The sequence below is a fragment of the Chironomus tepperi genome, unplaced genomic scaffold, assembly GCF_022539635.2.
Source record: "Chironomus tepperi strain 1889 unplaced genomic scaffold, CSIRO-AGI_Ctep_v1 contig_177, whole genome shotgun sequence".
Taxonomy (NCBI): domain Eukaryota; kingdom Metazoa; phylum Arthropoda; class Insecta; order Diptera; family Chironomidae; genus Chironomus; species Chironomus tepperi.
This window is the reverse complement of record NW_027226299.1, coordinates 1,194,146-1,216,958: the sequence shown is the minus strand read 5'-3', so window position 1 is coordinate 1,216,958 and position 22,813 is coordinate 1,194,146. Positions and strand designations below refer to the sequence as shown.

At 33.9% G+C, this 22,813-nt stretch overlaps 9 protein-coding genes and 2 long non-coding RNA genes across 14 annotated transcripts; 8 read left to right on the top strand and 3 right to left on the bottom strand.

The window, feature by feature from the left end:
- The first annotated feature begins 42 nt into the window (after positions 1–42).
- Positions 43–1,862, top strand: LOC139089299 (arrestin domain-containing protein 3-like). Its single transcript, XM_070638791.1, has 4 exons — positions 43–268; positions 499–576; positions 770–1,579; positions 1,644–1,862. The coding sequence occupies exons 2-4, from the start codon at positions 555–557 to the stop codon at positions 1,721–1,723; spliced, it is 912 nt and encodes a 303-aa protein (XP_070494892.1). The 5' UTR covers positions 43–268; positions 499–554; the 3' UTR covers positions 1,724–1,862.
- Positions 1,863–2,002: 140 nt separating this feature from the next.
- LOC139089295 (arrestin domain-containing protein 2-like) lies at positions 2,003–4,761 on the top strand. Its single transcript, XM_070638786.1, has 6 exons — positions 2,003–2,513; positions 2,580–2,621; positions 2,962–3,852; positions 3,911–4,012; positions 4,071–4,100; positions 4,236–4,761. The coding sequence occupies exons 1-6, from the start codon at positions 2,321–2,323 to the stop codon at positions 4,322–4,324; spliced, it is 1,347 nt and encodes a 448-aa protein (XP_070494887.1). The 5' UTR covers positions 2,003–2,320; the 3' UTR covers positions 4,325–4,761.
- LOC139089301 (uncharacterized) lies at positions 4,329–5,134 on the bottom strand. Its single transcript, XR_011544287.1, has 2 exons — positions 4,909–5,134; positions 4,329–4,757 (listed from the first exon to the last, which is right to left on the bottom strand). It is a non-coding gene; the product is annotated as an uncharacterized lncRNA (long non-coding RNA).
- LOC139089298 (arrestin domain-containing protein 17-like) lies at positions 4,958–6,502 on the top strand. 2 transcript variants are annotated; one of them, XM_070638789.1, is made up of 5 exons: positions 4,958–5,117; positions 5,179–5,220; positions 5,274–5,339; positions 5,401–6,183; positions 6,240–6,502. In XM_070638789.1, exons 1-5 carry the CDS (start codon positions 5,039–5,041, stop codon positions 6,302–6,304), a joined length of 1,035 nt encoding a protein of 344 aa, XP_070494890.1. In that variant the 5' UTR covers positions 4,958–5,038; the 3' UTR covers positions 6,305–6,502. The 2 variants fall into 2 exon arrangements, with proteins under 2 accessions (XP_070494890.1, XP_070494891.1); XM_070638790.1 differs by having other exon boundaries at positions 5,166–5,220.
- Positions 6,503–7,199: 697 nt separating this feature from the next.
- LOC139089492 (arrestin domain-containing protein 17-like) lies at positions 7,200–9,540 on the top strand. 2 transcript variants are annotated; one of them, XM_070639044.1, is made up of 5 exons: positions 7,200–7,352; positions 7,411–7,537; positions 7,719–7,827; positions 7,882–8,790; positions 9,263–9,540. In XM_070639044.1, exons 2-5 carry the CDS (start codon positions 7,460–7,462, stop codon positions 9,307–9,309), a joined length of 1,143 nt encoding a protein of 380 aa, XP_070495145.1. In that variant the 5' UTR covers positions 7,200–7,352; positions 7,411–7,459; the 3' UTR covers positions 9,310–9,540. The 2 variants fall into 2 exon arrangements, with proteins under 2 accessions (XP_070495145.1, XP_070495146.1); XM_070639045.1 differs by having other exon boundaries at positions 7,202–7,352; positions 7,411–7,452.
- On the top strand, positions 9,539–11,293 carry LOC139089495 (arrestin domain-containing protein 3-like). The gene is made up of 5 exons (XM_070639050.1): positions 9,539–9,751; positions 9,813–9,854; positions 9,940–10,005; positions 10,064–10,861; positions 10,925–11,293. Exons 1-5 carry the CDS (start codon positions 9,676–9,678, stop codon positions 10,957–10,959), a joined length of 1,017 nt encoding a protein of 338 aa, XP_070495151.1. The 5' UTR covers positions 9,539–9,675; the 3' UTR covers positions 10,960–11,293.
- On the bottom strand, positions 9,650–15,046 carry LOC139089497 (uncharacterized). The gene is made up of 3 exons (XR_011544305.1): positions 14,471–15,046; positions 11,452–14,390; positions 9,650–11,389 (listed from the first exon to the last, which is right to left on the bottom strand). It is a non-coding gene; the product is annotated as an uncharacterized lncRNA (long non-coding RNA).
- Positions 11,413–12,980, top strand: LOC139089496 (arrestin domain-containing protein 2-like). Its single transcript, XM_070639051.1, has 3 exons — positions 11,413–11,876; positions 11,933–11,974; positions 12,034–12,980. The coding sequence occupies exons 1-3, from the start codon at positions 11,801–11,803 to the stop codon at positions 12,834–12,836; spliced, it is 921 nt and encodes a 306-aa protein (XP_070495152.1). The 5' UTR covers positions 11,413–11,800; the 3' UTR covers positions 12,837–12,980.
- LOC139089494 (arrestin domain-containing protein 17-like) lies at positions 13,134–15,098 on the top strand. The gene is made up of 4 exons (XM_070639049.1): positions 13,134–13,709; positions 13,764–13,871; positions 13,998–14,819; positions 14,882–15,098. Exons 1-4 carry the CDS (start codon positions 13,634–13,636, stop codon positions 14,929–14,931), a joined length of 1,056 nt encoding a protein of 351 aa, XP_070495150.1. The 5' UTR covers positions 13,134–13,633; the 3' UTR covers positions 14,932–15,098.
- Positions 15,099–15,144: 46 nt separating this feature from the next.
- On the top strand, positions 15,145–18,441 carry LOC139089493 (arrestin domain-containing protein 4-like). Of its 2 annotated transcripts, XR_011544304.1 has the most exons (8): positions 15,145–15,305; positions 15,358–15,399; positions 15,463–15,549; positions 15,806–17,172; positions 17,233–17,274; positions 17,344–17,409; positions 17,467–18,228; positions 18,290–18,441. XR_011544304.1 is itself a non-coding variant. In XM_070639048.1 (5 exons), the coding sequence occupies exons 1-5, from the start codon at positions 17,097–17,099 to the stop codon at positions 18,328–18,330; spliced, it is 987 nt and encodes a 328-aa protein (XP_070495149.1). In that variant the 5' UTR covers positions 16,720–17,096; the 3' UTR covers positions 18,331–18,441. The 2 variants fall into 2 exon arrangements, 1 of the variants encoding a protein (XP_070495149.1); XM_070639048.1 differs by lacking the exons at positions 15,145–15,305; positions 15,358–15,399; positions 15,463–15,549 and having other exon boundaries at positions 16,720–17,172.
- Positions 18,423–22,392, bottom strand: LOC139089491 (endoplasmic reticulum transmembrane helix translocase). Its single transcript, XM_070639043.1, has 4 exons — positions 22,019–22,392; positions 19,085–21,954; positions 18,723–19,002; positions 18,423–18,662 (listed from the first exon to the last, which is right to left on the bottom strand). The coding sequence occupies exons 1-4, from the start codon at positions 22,283–22,285 to the stop codon at positions 18,543–18,545; spliced, it is 3,537 nt and encodes a 1,178-aa protein (XP_070495144.1). The 5' UTR covers positions 22,286–22,392; the 3' UTR covers positions 18,423–18,542.
- Between the last annotated feature and the right edge of the window lie 421 nt (positions 22,393–22,813).

The window sequence follows — 22,813 nt, the reverse complement described above, 5'->3', positions numbered from 1 at the left end:
TGGGCCGTTAGTTTTTTATCTCATTAGTATGATTTAAGCTATTAAATTTGTTGGAGTGACAATTTATTTCAGTAGCTATTTGATTAATTAATATGACTAGTATCGATTTGCAGCTTGAACCAGATGTAGATGGGAAATTAAACTATCATCCCGGTCAGTTACTCAAAGGTATTTGTTATGATTTGAAATGTTCTATAGCTCAATCATAAATCATTAAAAAATTCAGGAACTGTGGAGTTGAAACTCAAAAGTGCAAAAAAATTCCGAGGTAAGTTCTTATAGCTTTAATGCCGAAATAATTCAAGTCGTAAAACTATTTTAATTAAGTTTTAATTAAGTGCCTAATTGGGTATTCTAAAGTATTATTTACATTAAAGCATTATCTACAGTCTAACAAGAAAACCTGTTATACAAACGCTGATAATCTTATCAAACACGAATTTTTAACCTTAATGTAATATTGAAAATTGACCCCAATTAAATTTTTGTTTTTGTAAGGTTTGTCGTTAAAAATTTTTGGGTCCGCTCAGACACAATGGAAAGAGACGAAATGGATGAGAAAACGAGGAAGAACAAGTAAGGAAATTCTATGTTCAGTTCAAATTGTCAACTGCCGTTTAATATTCAAATTATATTAGGTAGTTATTTTCCACTTTTATAGTTGTTAGTCCCCTACATATAAATATTTAGTCTTTTTTGGAACTTCAAATAATAAACACCAATATTATCATTATAAAGCTGTAAATTCTAACCCTTTGTATTATTATAGGAACTTATGAAGGTACAGAAATATACCTAAACACAACCGATCATATTTTCGGTCAAGAAGATGGACCAGAACTAGAATTATTAGCAGGCATTCATAAATATGAATTTGCTTGTCAACTTCCGCAGCATTTACCATACTCAGTATCTTTAAAGTACGCAGAAATATCATACTATGTTGAAGTCTTGCTCGATACTTCATGGAAATTCGATCAGGAGATTAAGATTCCAATACATATCATCCCTCATGAAGATTTAAATTTATACAAGAATCTTAAAGTTTCGCAAACATTTGAAATTACACAGTGCACATGTTCCATACTCTGTATCCCAGGTTCCCTCATGATGACTGCACATCTACCTCGTACAGGATTTGCGGTTGGCCATGACGTTATTATCGACATCGATTATATCAATAAAAGTCATATCAATGTAACAGCTACCAAAGTAACTTTATATAGAAAAATTCAGTATATTAGCCAAAAACCAAGTAGGAAAATCAAAACTGAAAAACAAGTCGTGCTTGAGGCGTCTAGTGTAGGAGTTAAAGCAGGAATCACTCATTCATTTGGAATGAGTTTTAAAATTCCAACAGATATGTTATGTTCAAACAAAGAGCACTGTAAGAGTGCTTGTATAAGCTACATAATGAGAATTGAGGCAGTATTTAGCAGCTATTATCCAAATCCGGAAGTCCGTTTACCAGTTGTTATCGGAACTGTTCCTATCAAAGATGAAAATAGTTTTTCACAGACCATAACGTCGTTCATTCATCCATCAGTTCCTATGAATGAGGAAGAAATCGATCAATCTCGTAAGTTAATTCCTATGTTCTGTATTTTTAAAGAGTAAGGCAATAATTGTTGGTATTTTTCCAGTGCCACGATGTGATGAAGCTCTGAAAGCACCAGAAAAACAAAGTTTGACTTTAATGCAGGAACCTATTAATGTTCACTAAAACTTAAGCATCACACAAATCATCATGACGAACTTTTTAGTTGTCCTTGAACTGTAAAAATGTATATACTCTCAAAATGTATACGATTTCAATGATGGTGAAATTCGTCGCGTAGAATAAAACTATGTGAAACATTAAAGCAACGACAACATTCTCAATATTTTTTTTTCGGCAGACTGGCTACAGTGTGGTATTCAGGGGCGTAGCTACAAATTTTTTGAATTGGGGTTTGTATGAATTTCCAAAATTTAATAGGGGAGGTGTGGGTAGAAGGGATTTTTTTTAAAATAAAATGCCCAAGCAAATTGAGGAATTTTTGACTCCTCTGAATACGCCCCTGGTGATTATGACATAACCAGACATCATATAGAATAGACAGCATCTGTTATCTTCCCGGTTGACTTAGTTCTCATTTTTTTCTTCCAAAGCTTATAATAGCTACATCTATATGCAAGTAATATGTTAAGTCATCCGTTAGAGTTCCTATAAGAATAAGATAAAGCATAAAATCATTCGAATTGTCTCACACCCTTTTGTAGTCAAAATTTTGATCACCACGTGACAAATGCGCCTAAAATCCCCCAATCATGCTCGAAAATGCTTGTAAATCTTCAGTATGTTTTAACGGCGGGAAATAATCAGTCAGCTTTTTCTTCTCTTCGATTATTTTTACGCATACTTATTATCAGTTCACATTTAGTTTCAATTAGAGCTATGACAAGAATAGAGCTTTATTTAGACCCAGGAGTAGGTGGCACATTGTGTTATTTTCCTGGTCAATTACTAAAAGGTAACTGTCATTAATAATTTTTAAGTTTTTAGTATCAGATAAATTGAAGATTCTATTTATTTTTAGGGAAAGTGCAGCTACATCTGACACACACCAAAACATGTCGAAGTAAAATATTTTTAAATTTATTCAAAATTCAGCAACAAGTTCATTTCCATTTAATTAGCATTATTTTGTTATAATTTGATTTGTGTTCCTTTATTGCCGAAAGCACACTCCTTAAATTCCTAGAAATCTTTGCGCAAAAGCAAATGTTATGATTTCATGATAGGAGTGGATCCAGTAACTTTTGAAATTGGGGAAGATTGTTCTTATACCCAAAATACGTTTCTGTAATAAGGTCAACATATATCCTTGAAATCAATCAAAACTTCCGATTTGATAAACTGCCATGAACTCTAAGAGATTATTGACTGCTAATAAACTTCTTATTTTTCTTTATATTTAGGCTTTCATGTAACAATATATGGCAAAGCGCGAGCACATTGGAAGGTTGATGATAAGCATCATACTAAATTTGAAGGAACTGAAGTGTATATCAACAATAGATTCTACTTGTTTGGTCAAAAAGGTGGACCAACCATTGAAAAGCCACCTGGTGTATATGAATTTATGCTTCAATTTCAGCTACCAGAAGACCTTCCTCCTACACTTTTTTTGAAGCATGCTGAAATCAATTATTATATTGAAGCAGTGCTTGATATCCCATGGAAATTTGACGACGAGAGTAAAATGGCTATAAGAGTTCTTCCAAATATAGACCTAAACCTTTATGATGGTTTAAGTAGTCCAGAATATATCGAAACACATAAAACTACTTATGCATGGTTCTGCAAAACGGGTAAAATCTACATGACAGTTACTATTCCATACTCAGGATTTGCAATTGGACAAAGAGTTCCTGTTAAAATTAGTTATAATAACACAAGCACTTCAGTTGTAACTGGCACAAAAATGATTTTGAAAAGAGTTATTCAGTACTTTGCCTCTTCACCATACCGTAAAAGAAAAGAAAAGACTGAAAGCGCATTTGCGGCACATACCGATGGTGTTCGTGCAAATAGTTCAATTACATTTGAAACCAAATTTGATATTCCTCAAGAAACGCATATCACTCTTGCATCCTGTAACGTAGTCAAGATAGATTATTTTATGGTATTCGAAGCAGTTGTAGATGGATTCCATAAAAATTTCAAGGCTATTTTTCCAGTTGCAATAGGAACAAAGCCGATTATCGTAGCACAGCCTGAAGTTCTACCTCAAGCTCCACCTCCTCAACCTGCTTTAACCTCAAATGAGTCTCCTGCTCCAACTGCCGAGCCATCAGCACCTGATTTGCGTAAGTATTGACAAATATGTATCATATACATGCATAGTATTTATACATCATTTTTCAGCTCCATCATTTGATGAAGTAGTTCATCCTCAATCTCCACCTTTAACTTCAAATAAGTCTCCAAGTCCAATTCCAACTGTCGAGCCGTCAGCACCTAATTTGCGTAAGTATAAACAAATATGTTTTATATGCATGCATAGTAATTATATATTATTTTTCAGCGCCATCATTTGAAGAAGCCATGAGGATGCGTAAGTATTCAAATATGCCACATTATAAAATAAGCAGAACTCAAAGCCGACTCTGATTTTGTATGAAAAAGTCTTAAATTAGTGTCGACTTCGAGCTCTGATTATGAGCTTAATTTAATGTTGAAATTCATTTAGCGTCAACATCTGTACAAGCTGCAAATGTTCCTGTACAACCAAACTTGACGGAAAATCCAACGGCAGGAAATATTGGATGGAGCTTATAAAGCATTTAAATTGACAAACTTGACAATAATATATTAATTATAAATTTCATACAAAATATTATAACGGTTACTTGTTATTTGAATAATATTCATTGTGTCTTTGTCTCGGGGTTATTGCTGTTTACACAATAGAATATCACAGGTTGAAAATCTTATCATATTTTAAAAATATTGTTCCTGAATAGCACACTGTGTTCGCTAAGGCATCACTACGTCGTCATATCAACGGTAAGACTAAGTTGCCCTGACGGCACCGTGACAGCAGACTTTGACCCACATTCATGGAGAGTAATGTGGGTCACCGCTATGTGGCGCTCGGGATGTGTTCACTATAAACGTACAAAAAATATTAATTATTGATGATATTATACAATAAATCACAGATATGTTATGCCTTAAGATATACTTAAAACAGCTTGAATAAAATTAGCATCTGAAACACCCAAACAAATAGATTTGAATCAGTTCATTACTGTTTACAGCATTCCTCTACAAAAAAACATCAACATCCAATTATTGGCAACAAGAATCTTATTCAGTGAGTCATCTGAAATCATGCCAAATCTGCATCTCTCAACACTTACTTATTCTCCCTTCTCGTCTGATTGTGCGTAATAGTTTGGATGAAAAAAATCAGACTCGACAGTTTGGCGCCATCGATTTTCATCTAAAAATTTTATTCCTTTAGATAGGCTGGTGTGGATTGAACGGAAAATGGAGAATGAAATTACACTGCATTTAGAAGCAAATGCAGCTGGAGATTATATTTATTATCCAGGACAAGAGCTTAGAGGTATTGAAACTGATAAAAATTGAACGATTGAATTTTGAATTTTAACAGTTATTCTTTATAGGATCAATCACGCTATCATTGACCAAGATTTTTAAAATTAAAGGTAATAGATTCCTTAGTTGTCAGTTTTAAAATTGATTTTCATTTATTGCATAGCTTTCTATGTTAAAATTTTTGGAAAATCGAAGGCGCATTGGACTGAGAAGAATGGAAGATCCGAAAGTAAGTAACCGAAATCCTGCAGTTTTGAGCTGTATCTTATATTTAATTTTGTATTTTTCAGCACATTATGAAGGCAAAGAAGTCTTCATGAACTCAAGAAACTACATCCTTGGAAAAGCCGGAGGACCGACATTGAAAATAGATCCAGGAAACCACAAATACAGCTTTACTTGCCAACTACCTAATGACTTGCCTTACTCAATTAAATTAGATTATGGAGAAATAATTTATTTTATCGAAGGAGTTCTTGTGATTCCTTGGAGCTTCAATTTAGAATTAAAAAAGGAATTTGGAATTATTAGATTTGAAGACTTGAATATTTATCCAGAACTACGTATGCCTCAAAATCGTGAAATTGTTAAAAAGTTTTTTACTCTATTTAAGGAATCAAGACCCCTCCAAATATCTGTTTCAATTCCTCGAACTGGATACACAAGTGGTGAGGAAATTCATGTTAATATCCTTTACAGCAATCAGAGTGATGTAGACATTAAGAAAACTGCCGTAAGATTAGTCAAATGCTTGATATTCACAAGTCAGTCACCTGAAAAAGTCAAGATAGAAAAAGTCAGATTAAGTTCAAAGTTAGTGCCAGGTGTTGATGCTGGTCGATCTAGAGGAATTGAAATTACTGTTCAAGTTCCAGCTGTTAAACTTACCTCAAATAGAAGATTTTCTCAGGTTGTTGTCATAGAATATGCAATAGAGGTAGAAGGTGATGCCGATGGATTTCATTCAAATCCAATAGTCTCAGTTCCAATAACAATTGGGAATGTGTCATTAAGATTAGATGATGATGAACAATCGTCAGCTTTGATCAATAAGCCACCAGACTATAGTTCACGTGAGTTTAGCTTTTCTAGATTATTGTAAAGATTTTAAGTTAGAAATTTATTTTAGCACCAACATTTGAGGAAGCTATGAGGCTGAGGGGAACAGGAGTATATTCTTGCAGTATTGAATAAACAGCTATAACTCTTCCCCGATCAACATGGCAGTCAACATGAAAATTGCCACTTGGATGCCATATTGTAGCCACATGACTGTCATGATTAATTTGTGCTGATCGGGTTCCAGCCTGATTTAAATAGCAAGCAATTTTAGTTTTTGTAACAAACTTGCCCAAATTTTGTGATAATAAAATTGACTTCCTCAACTTAACTTAGCCGTATACATCTCGCCGTTAATTTGCGTCACGGTCAGTACGCTGACACTTGCATTACAGAAGCAATCTTTGGATCCATTTTATTCCACAACCTATCCAAAAGACCCCCAATCGTCACTACTGATTTAATATCTCGTCCGATCAAAGCTCAGTCTACTCATTCATAGAAAAGCTCTATAATATCAAGAGAAAGCTTTAAGAGAGGCGCAATTTAATTCTCTTCTGGTTAAAAATTGAATTGCACTTGAAAAAAAATCTTCTCCAAGTTATGCACTGACACATATTTTACGTTTAAAAATAAACAGTTCCAATGCTTACTCCGGATTCAAAAATATGAAAAATTTCCATAATTTTTACACGTGTAATTACAGAAATATAGGTAGATGGTGAAATTCAGAACTTTATGTTCACTTCCGAAACTGTCAAGGACAGCAACACGTTGAGTTCAGTGATTCTTATAAAAATAACAACCTACATACAGCGAATTAAGTGAGCGAATTTAAATATAAAATGATCCCAAAATTATCAAATCCCAGGTCTATAATTTCATACAGCATGACTGTCATTTGACTGTCCCTTATAATAATATCCAGACCTAATATTAATAACTAGCAAACATCAAGCAGAAGCGCGCATAAGTCATCAAAAGATATATATTTTTTCTTTCACGTTCTTAATTATTGCGGGGATAAAAAAAGAAAAGAGGACAAAGAAGATCTCGCATATAGTAAGACTGAATTTGAGTCAGTATGTTGTAGAATACAGAAGAATAATGACGAATGTTGAGATAAAGCTAGAATCAAATTCAGAAGGGAAAAATGTTTTCTGTCCGGGACATTTGTTGAAAGGTAGGCACAATTAATTACCAGCAATTAAATATTAATCCATGATCAATTTATAATTCAGGAACGGTGACTTTAACATTGGAAGAAAACAAGAAATTCCGAGGTAGTTGATGGATGCATTTAATCGAGTTTTAACTGCTTCATTGTGTGATATCAAATTCATGTCATTTGATTTGGAGACAGCTTGTGTAATTAAGTGATCATACATACTAAAATTTGCTTTTCATTTTTTACGTCTGAAAATTTTCCAAGGTCATTGAATTATTTTCATAAATCAGCAGCTGAGTGAAATCCGCTTTATATTTTTCATGTTGTTGTGGTCAGCTATACAGCCGGCACTTGACAATATTTTTTAAATCCATTTCGCAGGTCTTTATATTAAAATTTTTGGACGAGCGAAAGGTGCATTGGTCGGAAAATGTTGGCAAAAGGACAGGAGGTGGACACATTATGTCAAGTGTCTTTAGTTCAAGGAAAGGTATTGGATGTCCTTAATCAGAACTGAATTCTTAATCATATTAATCTATTCCAGTTGTCCACGAGTCTGTAGAGATTCTACTAGATTCCACAACATATTTCTTTGGTGAGCTTTATGGACATGATATACAGATTAATCAAGGAATTCATCAATATAATTTTGAGTGTCAACTTCCTGACAATCTGCCGTACACGCTGGATATGAAATATGGAAGTGTTGCTTATTATACTGAATCAGTGCTGGAAAATTCCTTTGGACCGTACAAAACTGTTAGGAGATCATTCACAATTGTCCGTTTTGATGACTTGAATGTTTTCCCAGAATTAAGGAAGGTCCGAAATATTGAAAGAGTAGTGACATTTGGATTCGCCTTATGGAAATCAAAGCCACTTGTTATGAGTGCAACAATATCATGCACAGGATTTGCTGTCGGTCAAAGTGTTCCTGTTTCCATCAATTACAAAAACGACAGCAATGTTGAAATTCTAAGAACTAAAGTCACTCTTTTAAGGAGAGTCGTGTACACAAGTCATGATCCAATTGCTAAAAAAGTTGAGGATGAAAAAATATTTGTGGCAAATGCAGCTGGTGTAAAGCCAGGCGAGACAAAAAGCTTTAATGTCAAATTTTATATTCCTTTGTCTATGAAGAGTTCCAACAGACGATATTGTCCAATAATTGCCATTGATTATGCTATTGAAGTCATTGGAGAAGTGAATGGATATCATAAGAACCTGATCATTTTATTCCCAATCACAATCGCATCTCTGCCTTTAAGAAATAATCAGTTACTTCCAGATACAAGAACACCAGAAATAACTGATACAATACATAATCCACTGAATAGAGATTTAAGTCTTCAAAGACAATACAGTCAACAAGTTTCACAAACATCAAATACAAGTTCAACACAAAGCAGGGATACAACAAATGTTTGTGTAAATCAGCTAAGAAGTGATATAAGTAAGATAATATTTTGAGTCGTTTGCTTATGATGTCTAGCAATCGTTCTGATTCTACACTTGTCCGAGTGGCACACAATAGGGCAAATCGACTGTTTCATCCTGTTAACCCCCACCTCCCTCTTCTACTTTCGAGCAGAATCTCCATGGATACCAACAGCCCACCCTACTCTTAGAACAACCGAATACGGCGAAACGTAGAATTGCCCTAGCAAACATGTTATGCTGTTGGATCAGATATTTATCCAGAGGTTGATTAAATCCACTTCGAACTCACTTTGTTCCATTTGAATTCAATTTCAATCCCCACATATTCCCCCAAATGACAATTCAAGTTGTTCAGTGTCCCATACAAGGTCCCATATTCTGCTTGACGTCATAAGTAAACGATCCACATACACATATGATGAATAATATTTTTAAACCTGACCAATTGTCAAAACTGTCTACAAAAAAAAAATATTTATTTTTAGCTCCAACATTTGAAGAAGCTCTCAGCATGCCGAAACCAATCAGATGATCATCAATAACTTATAGAATATCCAATATTTTGTTTTGTTTTTGACAAATTATTTTTTAATAAGCTTTAAAATTAGTAATTCTATTAATAAGTCAGCAATTGTTCAATGAGTTTAAGTCATGAATTTTTATAAAAATGCGCAATTGTACGCATGTATTGATCGCACATTGTATAGCTTCTCATAATTTGAAATAAAAGAGAGAATAAATATGCTCCGGAGAGAAAAAAAAAGTCACAAAGATATGTACGACTTACTTACAAGCTCTGTGTAAAGAGAACAGTCAGAGAATTTCGCCAGAAATATCGTAAATAAAATATTCGTGGATTTTAATTAAATTTCATTAATTTAAGTAGAAAACCTGAAAAATGGCAAACATCAACATACATCTAGAGCCAAATGTTGATGGAACCTTCTTCTACTTTCCAGGACATATTTTAAAAGGTTATTTATCACTTTTAATGCGAATTTCTTGTAATTTGAAATGAAAATTTTATTGTTTTAGGAAATGTTGAGCTAGTGCTGGATCATACGAAAAAGTTCCGAGGTGCGGTTATAGAATATTTTGGAAATATAGAACTAATTCATTTCAAGGTTGTTTTTGTTTACATTTAAATTTCGTCTATTTGCAGGCTTTTACATCCAAGTTTTTGGAAAGGCAAAGTGTCAATGGACGCAAGGAAGTGGCAAAAATTCTCGTAAGCTTAACATTTTCTTAATTATGTTCTAATTAATCTAATTAAAAATATTATCAAGATACTTATACTGGAACGGAAGTGTACGTAAACTCAAGAACTTATCTCTTTGGTGAATATGGAGGTCCAACTTTTGAAATGGAAGCTGGAACTTATAAATACAAGTTTCAATGCCAACTTCCACATCAGCTTCCTTATTCATTGAGCTTGCCACATGGAAAAGTTTCATATCATATTGAAGCTGTGCTGGATATCCCGTGGAAAATTGATAAAGAAACTAAGCTTGATATTACAATTCTTCGATATGATGATCTAAACTTATATCCGGAACTTAAGAATCCAATGAGACGAGCAGAAAGGAAAAACTTCATTACATTGTTTAGTGACTCTAAACCTTTATTGATGACAGCTGGAATTCCATGCAGAGGATTCGCTATCAATCAGGTTGTTCCGGTGACAATTGAGTATGAAAACGAGAGTAGCGTTGATATTGCATGCACAAAAATCAAATTGATCCAAATGATTGTCTACAACAGTCCTCAACAATCAAAAACGAAAGAAAAAGAGGAAGTAATAATTGAAGCTAGAGGGGAAGGCGTTTTAGCAGCGCATTCCAAAACGTTACAAGCTGCATTAACTATTCCAAAAGTCATAAACTCAAATGATAAGTTTTGTCAAGTTGTCACTGTTACTTACTGCATTGAAGTTGAAGCAGAATCAACTGGATTGCATACCAATCATAAGATCAGACTTCCTATAACTATTGGAACTGTGCCTTTGACATTTGATAATCAATATAGTCCAGCTCAGGTGACGAAACCATCAGCACCTGAAGAAGAGCCATACAGTTATGATAAACGTATGTTAAATTTTGATTATTTGAGTCTAGACTGTAGATTAATATGAATTATTTTAATTTCAGCACCATCTTATGGAGAAACTATGCAAATGTTGTAATAAATTAGCCTTAATGTCAATTAACACTGGAAGTGCATCTTATTTACAATGTTTCAATACTAATGACTTTATTACTGTGCAAAAGCTTACTTAGATGTATTATCATATGTTATTTGTTGCATTTAACTTTGGATACCTCATGGATTGATGTGCTAATATTATACAAATTTGAACAAAAATACTTATTTTGTAACTACTGTAGCTACAGTACAATTTACCGAGTGGACAAAAAGACGTTAGAACTAGTCATTGACTTGCATTTAACTGATTATAACCTATTTCTGTCCACTCGGATTTATATGTTTCTTAATAAAATACGACTTATTAACAAAAATATACTGTCTCTTACTTCAGTAGCTTGACAAGCGAAAGCCTGCCAAAAACCTTGAGGAAATGGCTTTCAATTGATCTGTCCTCGCCAGCGAAGTAACTAAGTTAGTAGGAGATCGTTCACAAGTCGATTTTTCCGCGTTAAGTAATAGATGAACGTACCTTAATTCCCTTAATTGATTCGGCTTCTTTTGTAAGAAATTATGTGTCTCTTGGGTATGTCGCTTCTATGACTGATATTACAATTATGAATTACATACATCCCGTAATAGACGATGATCAGGCTTCGAATATTGATAGCTTGCTCCACTAAAAGAAACTTAACAAGATATTACTCTCAGCTTGCTCTGATCTTGAGAGCACGCACTTGCTTGCGAGTACATCTTATTACGCCATAACAGAGAGTAAAGCAATCAAATACTTAAATGTATTACTTTAAATTGAATAGAATCATTAAAGAATCACAAAGTCGCTCAATTGATCGAAAATATTCAAGCAAGTAAGACTTCAAATGGCAAGCATTACTTTAAAACTTGAACCAACCGTAAACGGAAGTACTTCCTATTATCCTGGACAGCTTTTAAGTGGTAATTAAAACTATCCATTTAATGGATTCGCTAATTAAGCAATTTTGAATTCTTAGGGACTGTGGAATTGAAATTGGATTCTCCGACAAAAGTCAGAGGTGATGTAAAATTATGAAATTAATTGTTGGAAATACTTATTTAAATCTTACTTATGTAGGTTTCTACGTTCAAGTTTTTGGAAGTGGGAAATCCGACTGGAAACAAAGTAAATGGGTTTTGTATCGACACCAAATAGTTAGATACATTGGTATAGAAAATTACGTACATTCAAGAACTTATCTCTTTGGTGAATATGGAGGTCCAATCATTGAACTACCTGCTGGAACTCATAATTATAAGTTCTTCGGCCAACTTCCATTTCATCTTCCTTATTCATTGAAATTAACACACGGAAAAATAAGTTATCATGTAAAAGCTGTTCTTGACATTCCATGGAAAACTGATAAAAATGCTGAAGTTGCCTTTACAGTTTTTCCACATGATGATTTAAATTTATATCCAGAATTGAAATCAGCATTAAGATACAAAACATCGAAATGTTTTACTCCACCAACCCATGAATCAAATTTATTTCATATGACAGGAACGATTCCTTATAGAGGATTTGCTACCAACGATTATGCTCCTGTGTACATCCATTATGAGAATAACAGCAGCAAGGATATCATCGGAACTAAAATAAAATTATGTCAAACAATGGTCTTCAACAGTCCATTGCAATCGAAGAAAAAAGTAAAGGAAATTGTTGTTAATGAAGCTAGATTTGAAGGAATTCCGGCAAAAAGTTCCAAAACCATTCAAGCAGAGATACAAATTCCATATGTCATGACAACAAATGAACAATTTTCTCAAGTTGTCATAATCAGATATTTTATTGAAGTTGTAGCAGAGACAAGGGTAGATGACAACCCAAAACTTAAATTTCATGTTGTTATCGGATCGGTTCCGATTAAGATTTGATAATCAATGAAACTTGCAGCATAAATCCTTTATAATACTTTACTCCAACAAAGGCAACTAATACGACAATGCAGAGCAAATGAAGACCTAATCTCAAATCTATTGTATCTAATGTTATATCCAATAAAGCACTACCAAAGAATATTTTGAGTGTTTTTCTTCTCCATAGCAGAATTTTACAGTGATGACACATAGCCACAAATGCGGTTCACCACAGTTTCATCATGACGGCACCTTTTAGACATGAGTTCTCCGACTGCTAACTCATAATGTCAGTCTAATGCTAACTCATGTGACAGTAAATGAAACATTTAATAGTCTCAAAGGAAACACTTGTTGATAAAAATGGGATTGCCTTTACAAACAATGCGCAGTAGCACACATCAAGCATGAATCATCATCTGTTTGTACACAAACATTCAAGGACGTATTGAAAATGAAATTCGAGTTTCCATTTGGCGCGTAATTGAAGTTTGTTACTTGAGTGTCCTTTAAGTTGATGTAAGACAAAGCAATCGGTCATTTTAAGGCTGTATTGTTTTTGACAATGAGGAAAAGTTAGAGCATGCAATGTAATTGATGACGGAATCACTACATCGGAATTCCTTATTGTTTGTAAACATTTGCGCATTGGATATTGAGTACATGAACAAAAAGAAGATTACATACGCAATCTTGTGTTACTACAAAAATAATATTTACTCACAGGACATTAGTACCGACTTACTGTCGCCATTAGTTCATTAAATCATATTCTAGTTAGACGCAGCTTGATCAGTTTTAATTAAGAGCCTTAAATGACTAATCTTACATTAACATTGGAACCAAATGTGGATGGAAGAAGGTTTTACTATCCTGGAGAGGAATTAAGAGGTAGGACTTAAATTCTAAGGTATCAATATGATAAGGATATTGATAAAATTATAGGAACTGCCATACTGTATTTGGATAGCATCAAGAAATTCAAAGGATTTTACATCAAGATTTTTGGACAGGCAAAGTCGATTTGGTCAAAAGAAAGTGGGAAAATCAAAAGTAAGGATATCTATGTAGTTATGAGGTCATCCATAAATGATCATTGTACTTAAAAGCAATTCCCAAATTTTTGGATGTAACATATAAATGACATCATTACCTATTTTGATTCTTTCATATCCATAGAAATATTCGAAGGTACTGAAGTCTACATAAACTCAAGGACATACCTTTTTGGTGAACAAAATGGAGCCACATTCGAGTTGCAACCAGGAACTCATAAATTTAATTTTGTTTTTCCAATTCCAAACGAACTTCCATCCTCATTGACCTTAAAGTTTGGAAGAATAGCTTATTATGTTGAAGCAGTGCTTGATATACCATGGAAATTTGATAAAGAAGTTAAAGTCAAGTTCACGGTTTTCCGAGTTGATGACTTGAACTTTTATAGAAATTTGAAGGAGCCTGTAAAGCTTGTTGAATCGAAGAGCATCCTTACATTCTCAGCATTCGCATTTAAATTCATTAAAATGACAGTTTCTGTGCCTTATTCAGGATATGCTGTTGGTCAAAGTGTTCCTATAACAATAACTTATGAGAATGAAACTCATACCAAAGTTGTGAAGACCAGCATCAAACTGATTCAAATAATCACTTACTTTAGTCCAATGGATGGAGAATCCAAAGTCACTAAGAAGACAGTTGTGAATGCTAATTCTATTGGATGTGAAGCTAAACATTCAAAAAAGTTCTTGACTAACCTCAAAATACCTCCAACAATTTATTCTAATAGTAAGTTCTGTAGAGTCATCACAGTATGCTATACCATTGACATTGAAGCAGAAATGAGCAGAGTTCATGTGGAACCAAAATTATCACTTCCAATAATTATTGGAGGACTTCCAATAAGATTCGACGAAGATCTAGCAACTTGTGTTATTCAGCCATCAGCACCGCCTTCGTTTGATCAATTAGCTCCAGTAGAAGAAGAACTTGATGAGGATTTACGTGAGTTTATTGACTTAAATGTAATTTTGGTATGTTTTAATGGATATTTTGTGTATTTCCAGCTCCTACATATGATGAGGCTATACAGCTATCAGCAGAGGAAATCCAATAAATTCACATTTGGCTTAAACTTTATCAATCATCAGTTAACATAATCTTTACAACTTTATAGCTTTAATACAAATATTTTTAAGGCTTAACTTAAGCAGCATCAGCAATTGTACCTTAAAAACTTTTGAATAATGAATAAATGTTTATTTGCTAATATATCTTTCATAATCAGATAAGATAAGATCTTATCATGGCTGTATATAGTTACTCCTATTCGCATGTATCCAAAGTATTCTGTTTAGGTCTTAAGGTAAAGCTAGACATAAGATCCAGGCTTAAATTAAAAATTCGCCATGTCATTAATGAACATAAAATTGACATTGGAACCAAATGAAAATGGAAAGTACATCTATCATCCTGGTCATGTGCTTAAAGGTATATCCAATTAAGTGATATTGTACACATTCTTGAATCTACTTGCTTTTAGGAACGACTATATTCACATTGTTACGGACTAAAAAATTCAGAGGTAAGATTGAGTAGTCAGCTTATGATTTATAGAACTATGTATTATACTTCCATCATTTTTAAGGCATTTACATCAAAGTTTATGGACGAGCAAGAACTCATTGGATAAAACAGCAGGAGAAGTTTAGCAGGCAGGGTAGATATGTAGAATGTAATTGACACAATCAATACTCGAGTAGCAATGTCGACAGCATGACGTGAAGGTGCTCTAACAGCACTGTGAGGACTGTTTTGCCATTTTGACGACCGGGATACTTAAATATCAAACGGTATCAAACTTACGTATAATGGATCGAAATCAGTCTTGACAGTGCCATCAGGGCCACTTCGCGGCTAATGCAGCGACATAGCAGTGCTCAAAGGAACACGTTGTGCTGTTAATTAAATAGTTTACCTCTATTTTCTAGCTCAAGTATATGAAAGCCTAGAAGTATATATAGACACAAACATATTCCTAGTTGGACCCAAGGACGGTAAAACTTTTGAACTACAAACAGGAACTCACAAGTACAACTTTTCCTATCAACTTCCTGAGAACCTTCCATCTTCAGTCAACTTTAAGAACGGAAATATTTCATATTTCATTGAAGTCATGCCTGACATTTCGTGGATATTTGGTCAGCAAAGTACAATGAAGTTTGCAGTAGCTCGATGTGATGATTTGAATCTTAATAGGCTTTTGAAGGAACCTGTAAAGATCATAGATACAAAAATGTTCGCATCTCCTAATACCGAAAATGAATTCAATCCACTTCGTGTGACTGTTATGCTACCCCATTCAGGATATGCTGCTAATCAAATTGTTTCAATGACAGTTCTTTATGAGAATGACAGCGACATCAATGTCTTGAGAACGACTGTAACTTTCAATCAAAAAATTGAATTCAGAAGCAGCACAATACCCGAGTTAAAATTTGAGGAATATAAATGTGTTGAAGTTCATGCAGAAGGAATTGATGCTAAAAAATCTAAATCTATTCCTATATCCTTTAAAATACCCAATGTTTCAAGTTCCAATAGAAGATTTTGCAAAATAATCACAATCAGTTACTTCATTGAAGTAGTAGGAGACTTAGGCAGAGAGCATGCAACAATAAAATACAAAATTCCTATAACAATTGGTGACATTCCCATAAGATCTGAGGAAGATAATCTATCAGTTGAACCATCAGCACCTCTTTTGGAACCATCAGCATCAGAACCTTTTATGGAACCATTGTCAGAAATAGATTCAGAATTGATGTTAGTATTGCCATCAGCGCCACCTTTAAAGATGCTTGAGAATGACTTGCGTAAGTTATGCTTCTGAATTGATAATTGATAATGCGTTACTGTTCATTCCTTTACAGCTCCTTCGTATGATGAAGCGATGAAGATGATCCAGAATTGAGGTTAGTCCACAATAATAACATCTATCCAATCCAAAAATCAAGTGTCAACACAGCTTCAGAATATGACATCATATATTAAAAAGCAACAATTGTACCGATAAGCTTCCTTTTTTATTTGTTTGCCTTGCCAAGATTTACTCTTGTTGTTCTGTATAAAAATGAAAAACGAAGAAAACATAGAAAATGTCTGTAACAATGAGTCATATTAATCAGTCAGTAAATTCTATGCGTTCAATAAAGGCAGTCGAATATTATTTTCGGCAAAAATAATAGATAATAACTTAATTTAATTAAGACTTTTGTTCAAATGACAAGTCTCTTGTTGACATTAAATCCATATGATACAACAGAAAATATATTCCGTCCAGGGCAGATGCTCAGAGGTTTGATAAATTTAATCAAATTATGTCTAAAAAATCAATAACCACTCCTGTCAATTTTAGGAATTGTTACATTGTCTCTGACTAATCCAAAGAAATTCAGAGGTAAAGTTGTGGATCCAAATCACAATAAAGCTAAAGGAACTAACTTTTTCTTTAAAATTTAATTTGCAGGACTGGCTTTAAGAGTATTTGGACAATCCAGAACAGAATTCCTTACTCAAGGCACAAAAAAACCAAGTATGTGACATGTTAAACATTTTACAGTCAACTAACTTCCAATTTTCCATATTTTAGTTCAACAAGAAGGAGTTGAAGTCTATTTAAACAAAAATATTTACCTCTTTGGTCGACAAGATGGACCAGCCTTTGAATTAAGAGCAGGTACGCACAAGTACAAATTTTCATGTCAACTTCCAGAGCGGCTACCGAATTCAACAAAGCTTAAGTATGGGAACATTGAATATTTTGTGGAAGCAGTACTTGAAGTGCCATATTTGATTGACAAGGAAGTCAGAGTTCCATTTTTCGTTGATTGTGATGACTTGAATTATTGTGAAAGTTTGAAAGAACCAGTCAAGCGTGTGGCACTGTTTGAATCTCTCTGTACAACCATTATGCTTCCTTGTTCAGGATTTGTTCCTGACCAGATTATTCCAATAACGATATTCTATGAGAATAACAGTGATAACAACATATTGAGGACAAAGATTGCACTCGTTCAGTCAATTGAGTATAAAAATAAGGAAGGGTCGCATACGAAGTATGAAAAATATGTAGTTGTAGAAAACTATGCAGATGGAGTGAATGCACGGAATCAAAAATCAGTTACTACTGACTTTAGAATACCGGATGTTGTCATTTCCAATACAAAATATTGTGGAATCATCTCTGTTAGGTATATGTTGGATGTTGAGCCTGAATTATGCGGAATCAATGGCGATATAAAGCTTGAAATTCCAATTATTATTGGGAAAATTCCAATGCGAGTCATTCCTCAAATACCGATGCCCACTTATGCATCAGCACCTCCTGCAGAGCAGTTTGACAATGAATTACGTATGTCTATAGTTGTTCTTTATATATTCCTAACTGTAGCGAAATTGTTGATTATTTTCAGCTCCTTCATACGAAGAATTGATGAGATTAAATCCACATTAAAATATTCCATGACTCTACTGCATCCTTTATACAAGCTTACATGCCTTAACATAACATTAATCACATGCAAACCAATACAATAATAAAAGTGCTTATTTATTTATTAAGTAATTTATTTTCTATCCTCAAACTCTTTGTAAAATTTTTTTAATTCTTTTAATCAGTCCAAAATAATGAATCAGTTGGGAAACAATCAACCTATGTCAAACTGCTTAATAGTTAAGGACTTCAATTTTTCTACGATTATCTCCAAATAAGAATGCAAATATTCTATCAACAAGAAATGCTAAAATAGTATCAGCTAGGAGCACAAAGACGAGAATGTTGCGGAACTGAAATAATTAAGAATAAATTGTCAAATTTGATCAATTTTAAAGCTTTAAATGACTTACATCTGGAGGGAAATCAACAATTTGAAAGGCGCTTTGGAGATCAGGCACGAGATTCAATGCCAAACATGCGACAACACCACTCGATGCCAAAATAGAATACATAAGTAAGCGATTTTCTCTTAGCGATTCCATGAAAGGATGACCTTTATAGTTTACAGCAAATGTCGATACTTGAAGACCCATACAAATTAGATATACTGTGCTGTTGATAATATTTGGCTCAAATTCAGCATCCTTCTCCTCTGGTGTCATATCGATGTTCAGCTTGACAGTCGTGTCACTAAAATATAAATTGAAATTTTTAATCTCTGGATTTAAATTTTAATCCTAAGATTTATTTAATCCTAGAAGTTTAAACTCACCGTGGTCCAGCTCTTAAAGTAGCTTCTTGTGCTAAGTAAATCAATGAAACGAAATGAACTGCGAATTGTCCTAAAATAGTTGTCACTGAGTAGACATTAAAGATATTTGGAAGTGGGGCTTGTTTAGATAAGACTTTAAGTGGCTTTGATCGTGTAATGAAAAGGAAACAAGCAGCAAGGAAGAGACCTTGAAGTGTTGCCTGTGTATCACTAAATTTAATACCATCAATGTACAGCACACTTTGACAATAGGCAGAGATTAATGCATTCAATGCAAGAATCTTAAACATTTGTAGCGTTGTGACTAAAGTACATCGGCCTTGCTTGATGATCTGACATACGCAAGCAATAGATGAAAGTTTACTGGTAAATGGTGCAGCAATTGAGGCATCTCCTAATTTTACAATTTTCATCGATTCCTCGTCCATTTCTCGTAAAACTCTTTGCATCTTTTCTTGTGATTCTTGAATTTTTTGACGTTGCTGTCTTAAAGCACGTTCTCTTGGTGTCAAGTTCCTTTCAGCATCGTTTGATAAAGCTGGTCGTCTAATTGGTCCAGCTGCTGAAATTGGTGAATCTTCTTTCTTTTTTTCAATTCGTCCAGCTCTTAGCGGTGCATTACTTAAGATTGAAACTCCAACATGAGCATGCTTTAAAGCTCCAACATCATTGGTACCATCTCCACACATCAACGTATGATATCCAGCTTTTTTGAGCGTTGTTACGACGAATTCCTTTTGTTTTGGTGCAACACGTGCAAAGACTGTTACATAAGGCAGGACTTCATTCAAATAATCGTGGTCATATTCATTAAGATAAATCAATCCGTCACCAGTTATACAGAAATCATACTCTTTTATGATTTCCTTAATACTCTTTGCATGTGGTCCATTGATAGGAATTTTAATAGCACCAACAATTCCTTGCCACTTCCATTTCAAACCATCTTCATCAGATGTAAGAACTAAAATTGGTTTTCTAGTAAATCTAAGTTCTTTGGCAACATGACATGCTGTTAATGGATTATCACCAGTTATCATGACACATTTATGTGATGCTTGAATAATTTCCTTAATGATTGCCTTTGAATCGGGCTTAAGTGGACAGGAAATGATGACAAATCCTACAAATGTCAATTCACATTCGACATTTTCTCGTTTCATTTCACGCACAGCTTGATGCTCTAACTTGCCAAAATCTTTGATTCCTAATGCCAACACACGAGCTCCTCTTCTTGAATATTCCAAATATGTTTCTTCGTAATTTGGTGGAACTGTTTTAAGCATCTTCATAATCGTTTCTGGTGCTCCTTTCACACTTCCAATGTAATGAGTTTCTCCAGTGTACGATTCCAAATATCCAGCAAGAACTGACATTCTCTTAAGTGATGATGAGAAATGATAACGCTGATATATTTTTAATGCCTTGAATTTGCCCTTCTTTGGAATGATTGAATCTCCTCGACTTAAATTCCAGTCAATAGCTGTTAATGTTGCTTTTTCGAGAGGATCTCCAACTAATCCGTCATCAAGTATAGCTAATGAATGACAACTTGCAAGAACTTGTGCGGTTTGCTCTGGAATTTCACCAATAGGAACTATATCCTTCTTTCCGTCAAGTCCAGTGACTCCTTCGACAACTAAATTGTCACTTGTCAGCGTTCCTGTTTTATCAAAGCAGCAAATTTCGACTTTTCCAGCAAATGGGATTCTAAATGGTTCAGTACAAAATACAAAGAGCTTAGACAGTTGAAGAAGTGATGAATTTACAGCAAGTGACAATTCAATGGGTAGATCAGGTGGAATGATGGATGTTAAGATTAATGTGCATTCAAGGAACAACTTGTAACGATTTCTTTCAGGATTTTCACTTCCTTTAATCCATACATAAACAGCAGCAGTTACAGCAAAGATCATAAGAAACAGGATAAAGGCAAATGTCTCTAAATTATTTTCTGTGACTCGCTTGACACCGAACAAAATTGTCCTCAATAATTTTCCTTGTGATGTATTAAATCCAGTTCTCAAGACATATCCAATACATCCATTATCTGGAGCACGCATAGCACCTTTTGATGGTGACGTAGTCTGAACAACTTTAGTTCCACCAAATAATACGTATAATTTTCCTTCGCTTTCTACATCCAATTCTCGTTTCAAATCATCGACATTTTCAAGGGAATCTTTCATTTGAGGAACTGATTCACCAGTCAGCATTGATTCATCGACAATACAAGTTCCACGTAGTAATAATATGTCACATGGAACTAGATTATCATCTTGTGAACGAATCATTGATACTAAATCTCCTGGAATTAATTCATTTGATTGTATTGGTCGCCACTTTCTGTTCCTGTATACGTTTAATGTATGTGGTTTATTTCCCATTTTACGAATTTCTGACATGTTCCTTAACTGTTGCTGGACTAAAGTACATTCGAACACAACCAGCATGAACAATGTGAATAGTGAATAATACCAATATTCATCCAAGCACCAAAGACCAACTGAGAAGATTTGAAACACAAAGAATGGCGCTGTTGCTCTTTCAATAAACAGCTCATGAAACTCCGGCACTACCATTTCCATTGAATTCTTTCCAAACTTCTTTTCAGCTATTGCTAATGACTCGTCATCTTCAAGTCCTTTTGAATCAAAATATTCGATGTAAGGACGGTTGATTGGAAAGTCAGTCGCTTGGAATTGCTTCTTGTTATCATCCCATACATATTTGATTTTTTGGAATGTGAAGTAATATTCTATGTCTTCCTTCCCACTTATTATCTTTTGATGTATCTTAACTAACTCACTTGATCCGTTATTTTCAGTCGGGACGACTTTCGCTAAAACTGCCGATGAAGGCGATTTGACCTATAAAGTAATAAAATTTGTTAAATTTATGTCATGATTACTGGATGTTAATCATTCAACTTACTTTACGACAACTTGTAAATGTTCTAAAATGTACACTCCAAAAACAACTTAGACATGTAATAATTTGGACGAATGCAATCCCTACGATGACTATCAATGCAGCCTCATAATACTCCGAGAATCCATAAACATATATCCAGAGATATACACATAATGAGTACAGAAAAACGAATGGAAAAATCGTCCAATGTAATAAAATTGGATTCGGGATGTGCAGACTGATACTTTCTATTAATTCATCAATCCTCGGTCGATGTTTTGATGACATTTTTAATAATTAATTAACTATCTTGAGAAACTAGAGAAATAAATAGGAAAATCCAACTTTTCCGATACTTGAGATGATTTTCTTGTTTTTGAGCCACGAAATTGTCAGAGTTGGCGATCCAGTTATGACTCAAAAAACATCAATTTTTCAATCGGGAAGGATATTTTTGTAGTTAATCACTTCGGTTGATATAAGCGAATCTTCATAAGTGGACTGAAAAAGCCAAAAACTAATAAAATTAAACTAAAATTAATTTTATACCTGATCAACAACTCTGAAATTTATTGACGCGAAAACTTGTTTGAAATTAGCTTCAAATTTTGCATCGCATGCTTAGATTTGATTTAAATGAAGTTAATTAACAATAAATTATTATCAGTTGTTACTTTACTAATCAATGTATATGATGAGACAAATCTATGTTGCTGACAATTCCTTTAAAGAACAATTTTAATTATCAGCAAACTTCACACTAATACTTTCATTGTTTTTATCCTGAAATACTCAATAAATTAAGGAAATAGTTCA

Excerpts from the sequence above, each read along its gene's own strand:
- LOC139089299 (XM_070638791.1), top strand. The coding sequence starts at position 555 with ATGAGAAAACGAGGAAGAACAA. Across the intron at positions 577-769 it reads GAGAAAACGAGGAAGAACAA|GAACTTATGAAGGTACAGAA; the intron begins GTAAGGAAATTC and ends GTATTATTATAG. Across the intron at positions 1,580-1,643 it reads GGAAGAAATCGATCAATCTC|TGCCACGATGTGATGAAGCT; the intron begins GTAAGTTAATTC and ends GTATTTTTCCAG.
- LOC139089295 (XM_070638786.1), top strand. The coding sequence starts at position 2,321 with ATGCTTGTAAATCTTCAGTATGTTTTAACGGCGGGAAATAATCAGTCA. Across the intron at positions 2,514-2,579 it reads TCCTGGTCAATTACTAAAAG|GGAAAGTGCAGCTACATCTG; the intron begins GTAACTGTCATT and ends ATTTATTTTTAG. Across the intron at positions 4,013-4,070 it reads GCCGTCAGCACCTAATTTGC|CGCCATCATTTGAAGAAGCC; the intron begins GTAAGTATAAAC and ends ATTATTTTTCAG.
- LOC139089298 (XM_070638789.1), top strand. The coding sequence starts at position 5,039 with ATGGAGAATGAAATTACACTGCATTTAGAAGCAAATGCAGCTGGAGAT. Across the intron at positions 5,118-5,178 it reads TCCAGGACAAGAGCTTAGAG|GATCAATCACGCTATCATTG; the intron begins GTATTGAAACTG and ends TATTCTTTATAG. Across the intron at positions 5,221-5,273 it reads CAAGATTTTTAAAATTAAAG|CTTTCTATGTTAAAATTTTT; the intron begins GTAATAGATTCC and ends TTTATTGCATAG.
- LOC139089492 (XM_070639044.1), top strand. The coding sequence starts at position 7,460 with ATGGATGCATTTAATCGAGTTTTAACTGCTTCATTGTGTGATATCAAA. Across the intron at positions 7,828-7,881 it reads TGTCTTTAGTTCAAGGAAAG|TTGTCCACGAGTCTGTAGAG; the intron begins GTATTGGATGTC and ends AATCTATTCCAG. Across the intron at positions 8,791-9,262 it reads TCAGCTAAGAAGTGATATAA|CTCCAACATTTGAAGAAGCT; the intron begins GTAAGATAATAT and ends ATTTATTTTTAG.
- LOC139089495 (XM_070639050.1), top strand. The coding sequence starts at position 9,676 with ATGGCAAACATCAACATACATCTAGAGCCAAATGTTGATGGAACCTTC. Across the intron at positions 10,006-10,063 it reads AGGAAGTGGCAAAAATTCTC|ATACTTATACTGGAACGGAA; the intron begins GTAAGCTTAACA and ends AATATTATCAAG. Across the intron at positions 10,862-10,924 it reads GCCATACAGTTATGATAAAC|CACCATCTTATGGAGAAACT; the intron begins GTATGTTAAATT and ends TTTTAATTTCAG.
- LOC139089496 (XM_070639051.1), top strand. The coding sequence starts at position 11,801 with ATGGCAAGCATTACTTTAAAACTTGAACCAACCGTAAACGGAAGTACT. Across the intron at positions 11,877-11,932 it reads TCCTGGACAGCTTTTAAGTG|GGACTGTGGAATTGAAATTG; the intron begins GTAATTAAAACT and ends TTGAATTCTTAG. Across the intron at positions 11,975-12,033 it reads TTCTCCGACAAAAGTCAGAG|GTTTCTACGTTCAAGTTTTT; the intron begins GTGATGTAAAAT and ends TTACTTATGTAG.
- LOC139089494 (XM_070639049.1), top strand. The coding sequence starts at position 13,634 with ATGACTAATCTTACATTAACATTGGAACCAAATGTGGATGGAAGAAGG. Across the intron at positions 13,872-13,997 it reads AGAAAGTGGGAAAATCAAAA|AAATATTCGAAGGTACTGAA; the intron begins GTAAGGATATCT and ends TCATATCCATAG. Across the intron at positions 14,820-14,881 it reads AGAACTTGATGAGGATTTAC|CTCCTACATATGATGAGGCT; the intron begins GTGAGTTTATTG and ends GTGTATTTCCAG.
- LOC139089493 (XM_070639048.1), top strand. The coding sequence starts at position 17,097 with ATGACAAGTCTCTTGTTGACATTAAATCCATATGATACAACAGAAAAT. Across the intron at positions 17,410-17,466 it reads TCAAGGCACAAAAAAACCAA|TTCAACAAGAAGGAGTTGAA; the intron begins GTATGTGACATG and ends TCCATATTTTAG. Across the intron at positions 18,229-18,289 it reads GCAGTTTGACAATGAATTAC|CTCCTTCATACGAAGAATTG; the intron begins GTATGTCTATAG and ends GATTATTTTCAG.
- LOC139089491 (XM_070639043.1), bottom strand. The coding sequence starts at position 22,285 with ATGTCATCAAAACATCGACCGAGGATTGATGAATTAATAGAAAGTATC. Across the intron at positions 21,955-22,018 it reads CATTTACAAGTTGTCGTAAA|GTCAAATCGCCTTCATCGGC; the intron begins GTAAGTTGAATG and ends ATTACTTTATAG. Across the intron at positions 19,003-19,084 it reads ACTTTAAGAGCTGGACCACG|TGACACGACTGTCAAGCTGA; the intron begins GTGAGTTTAAAC and ends TTTATATTTTAG.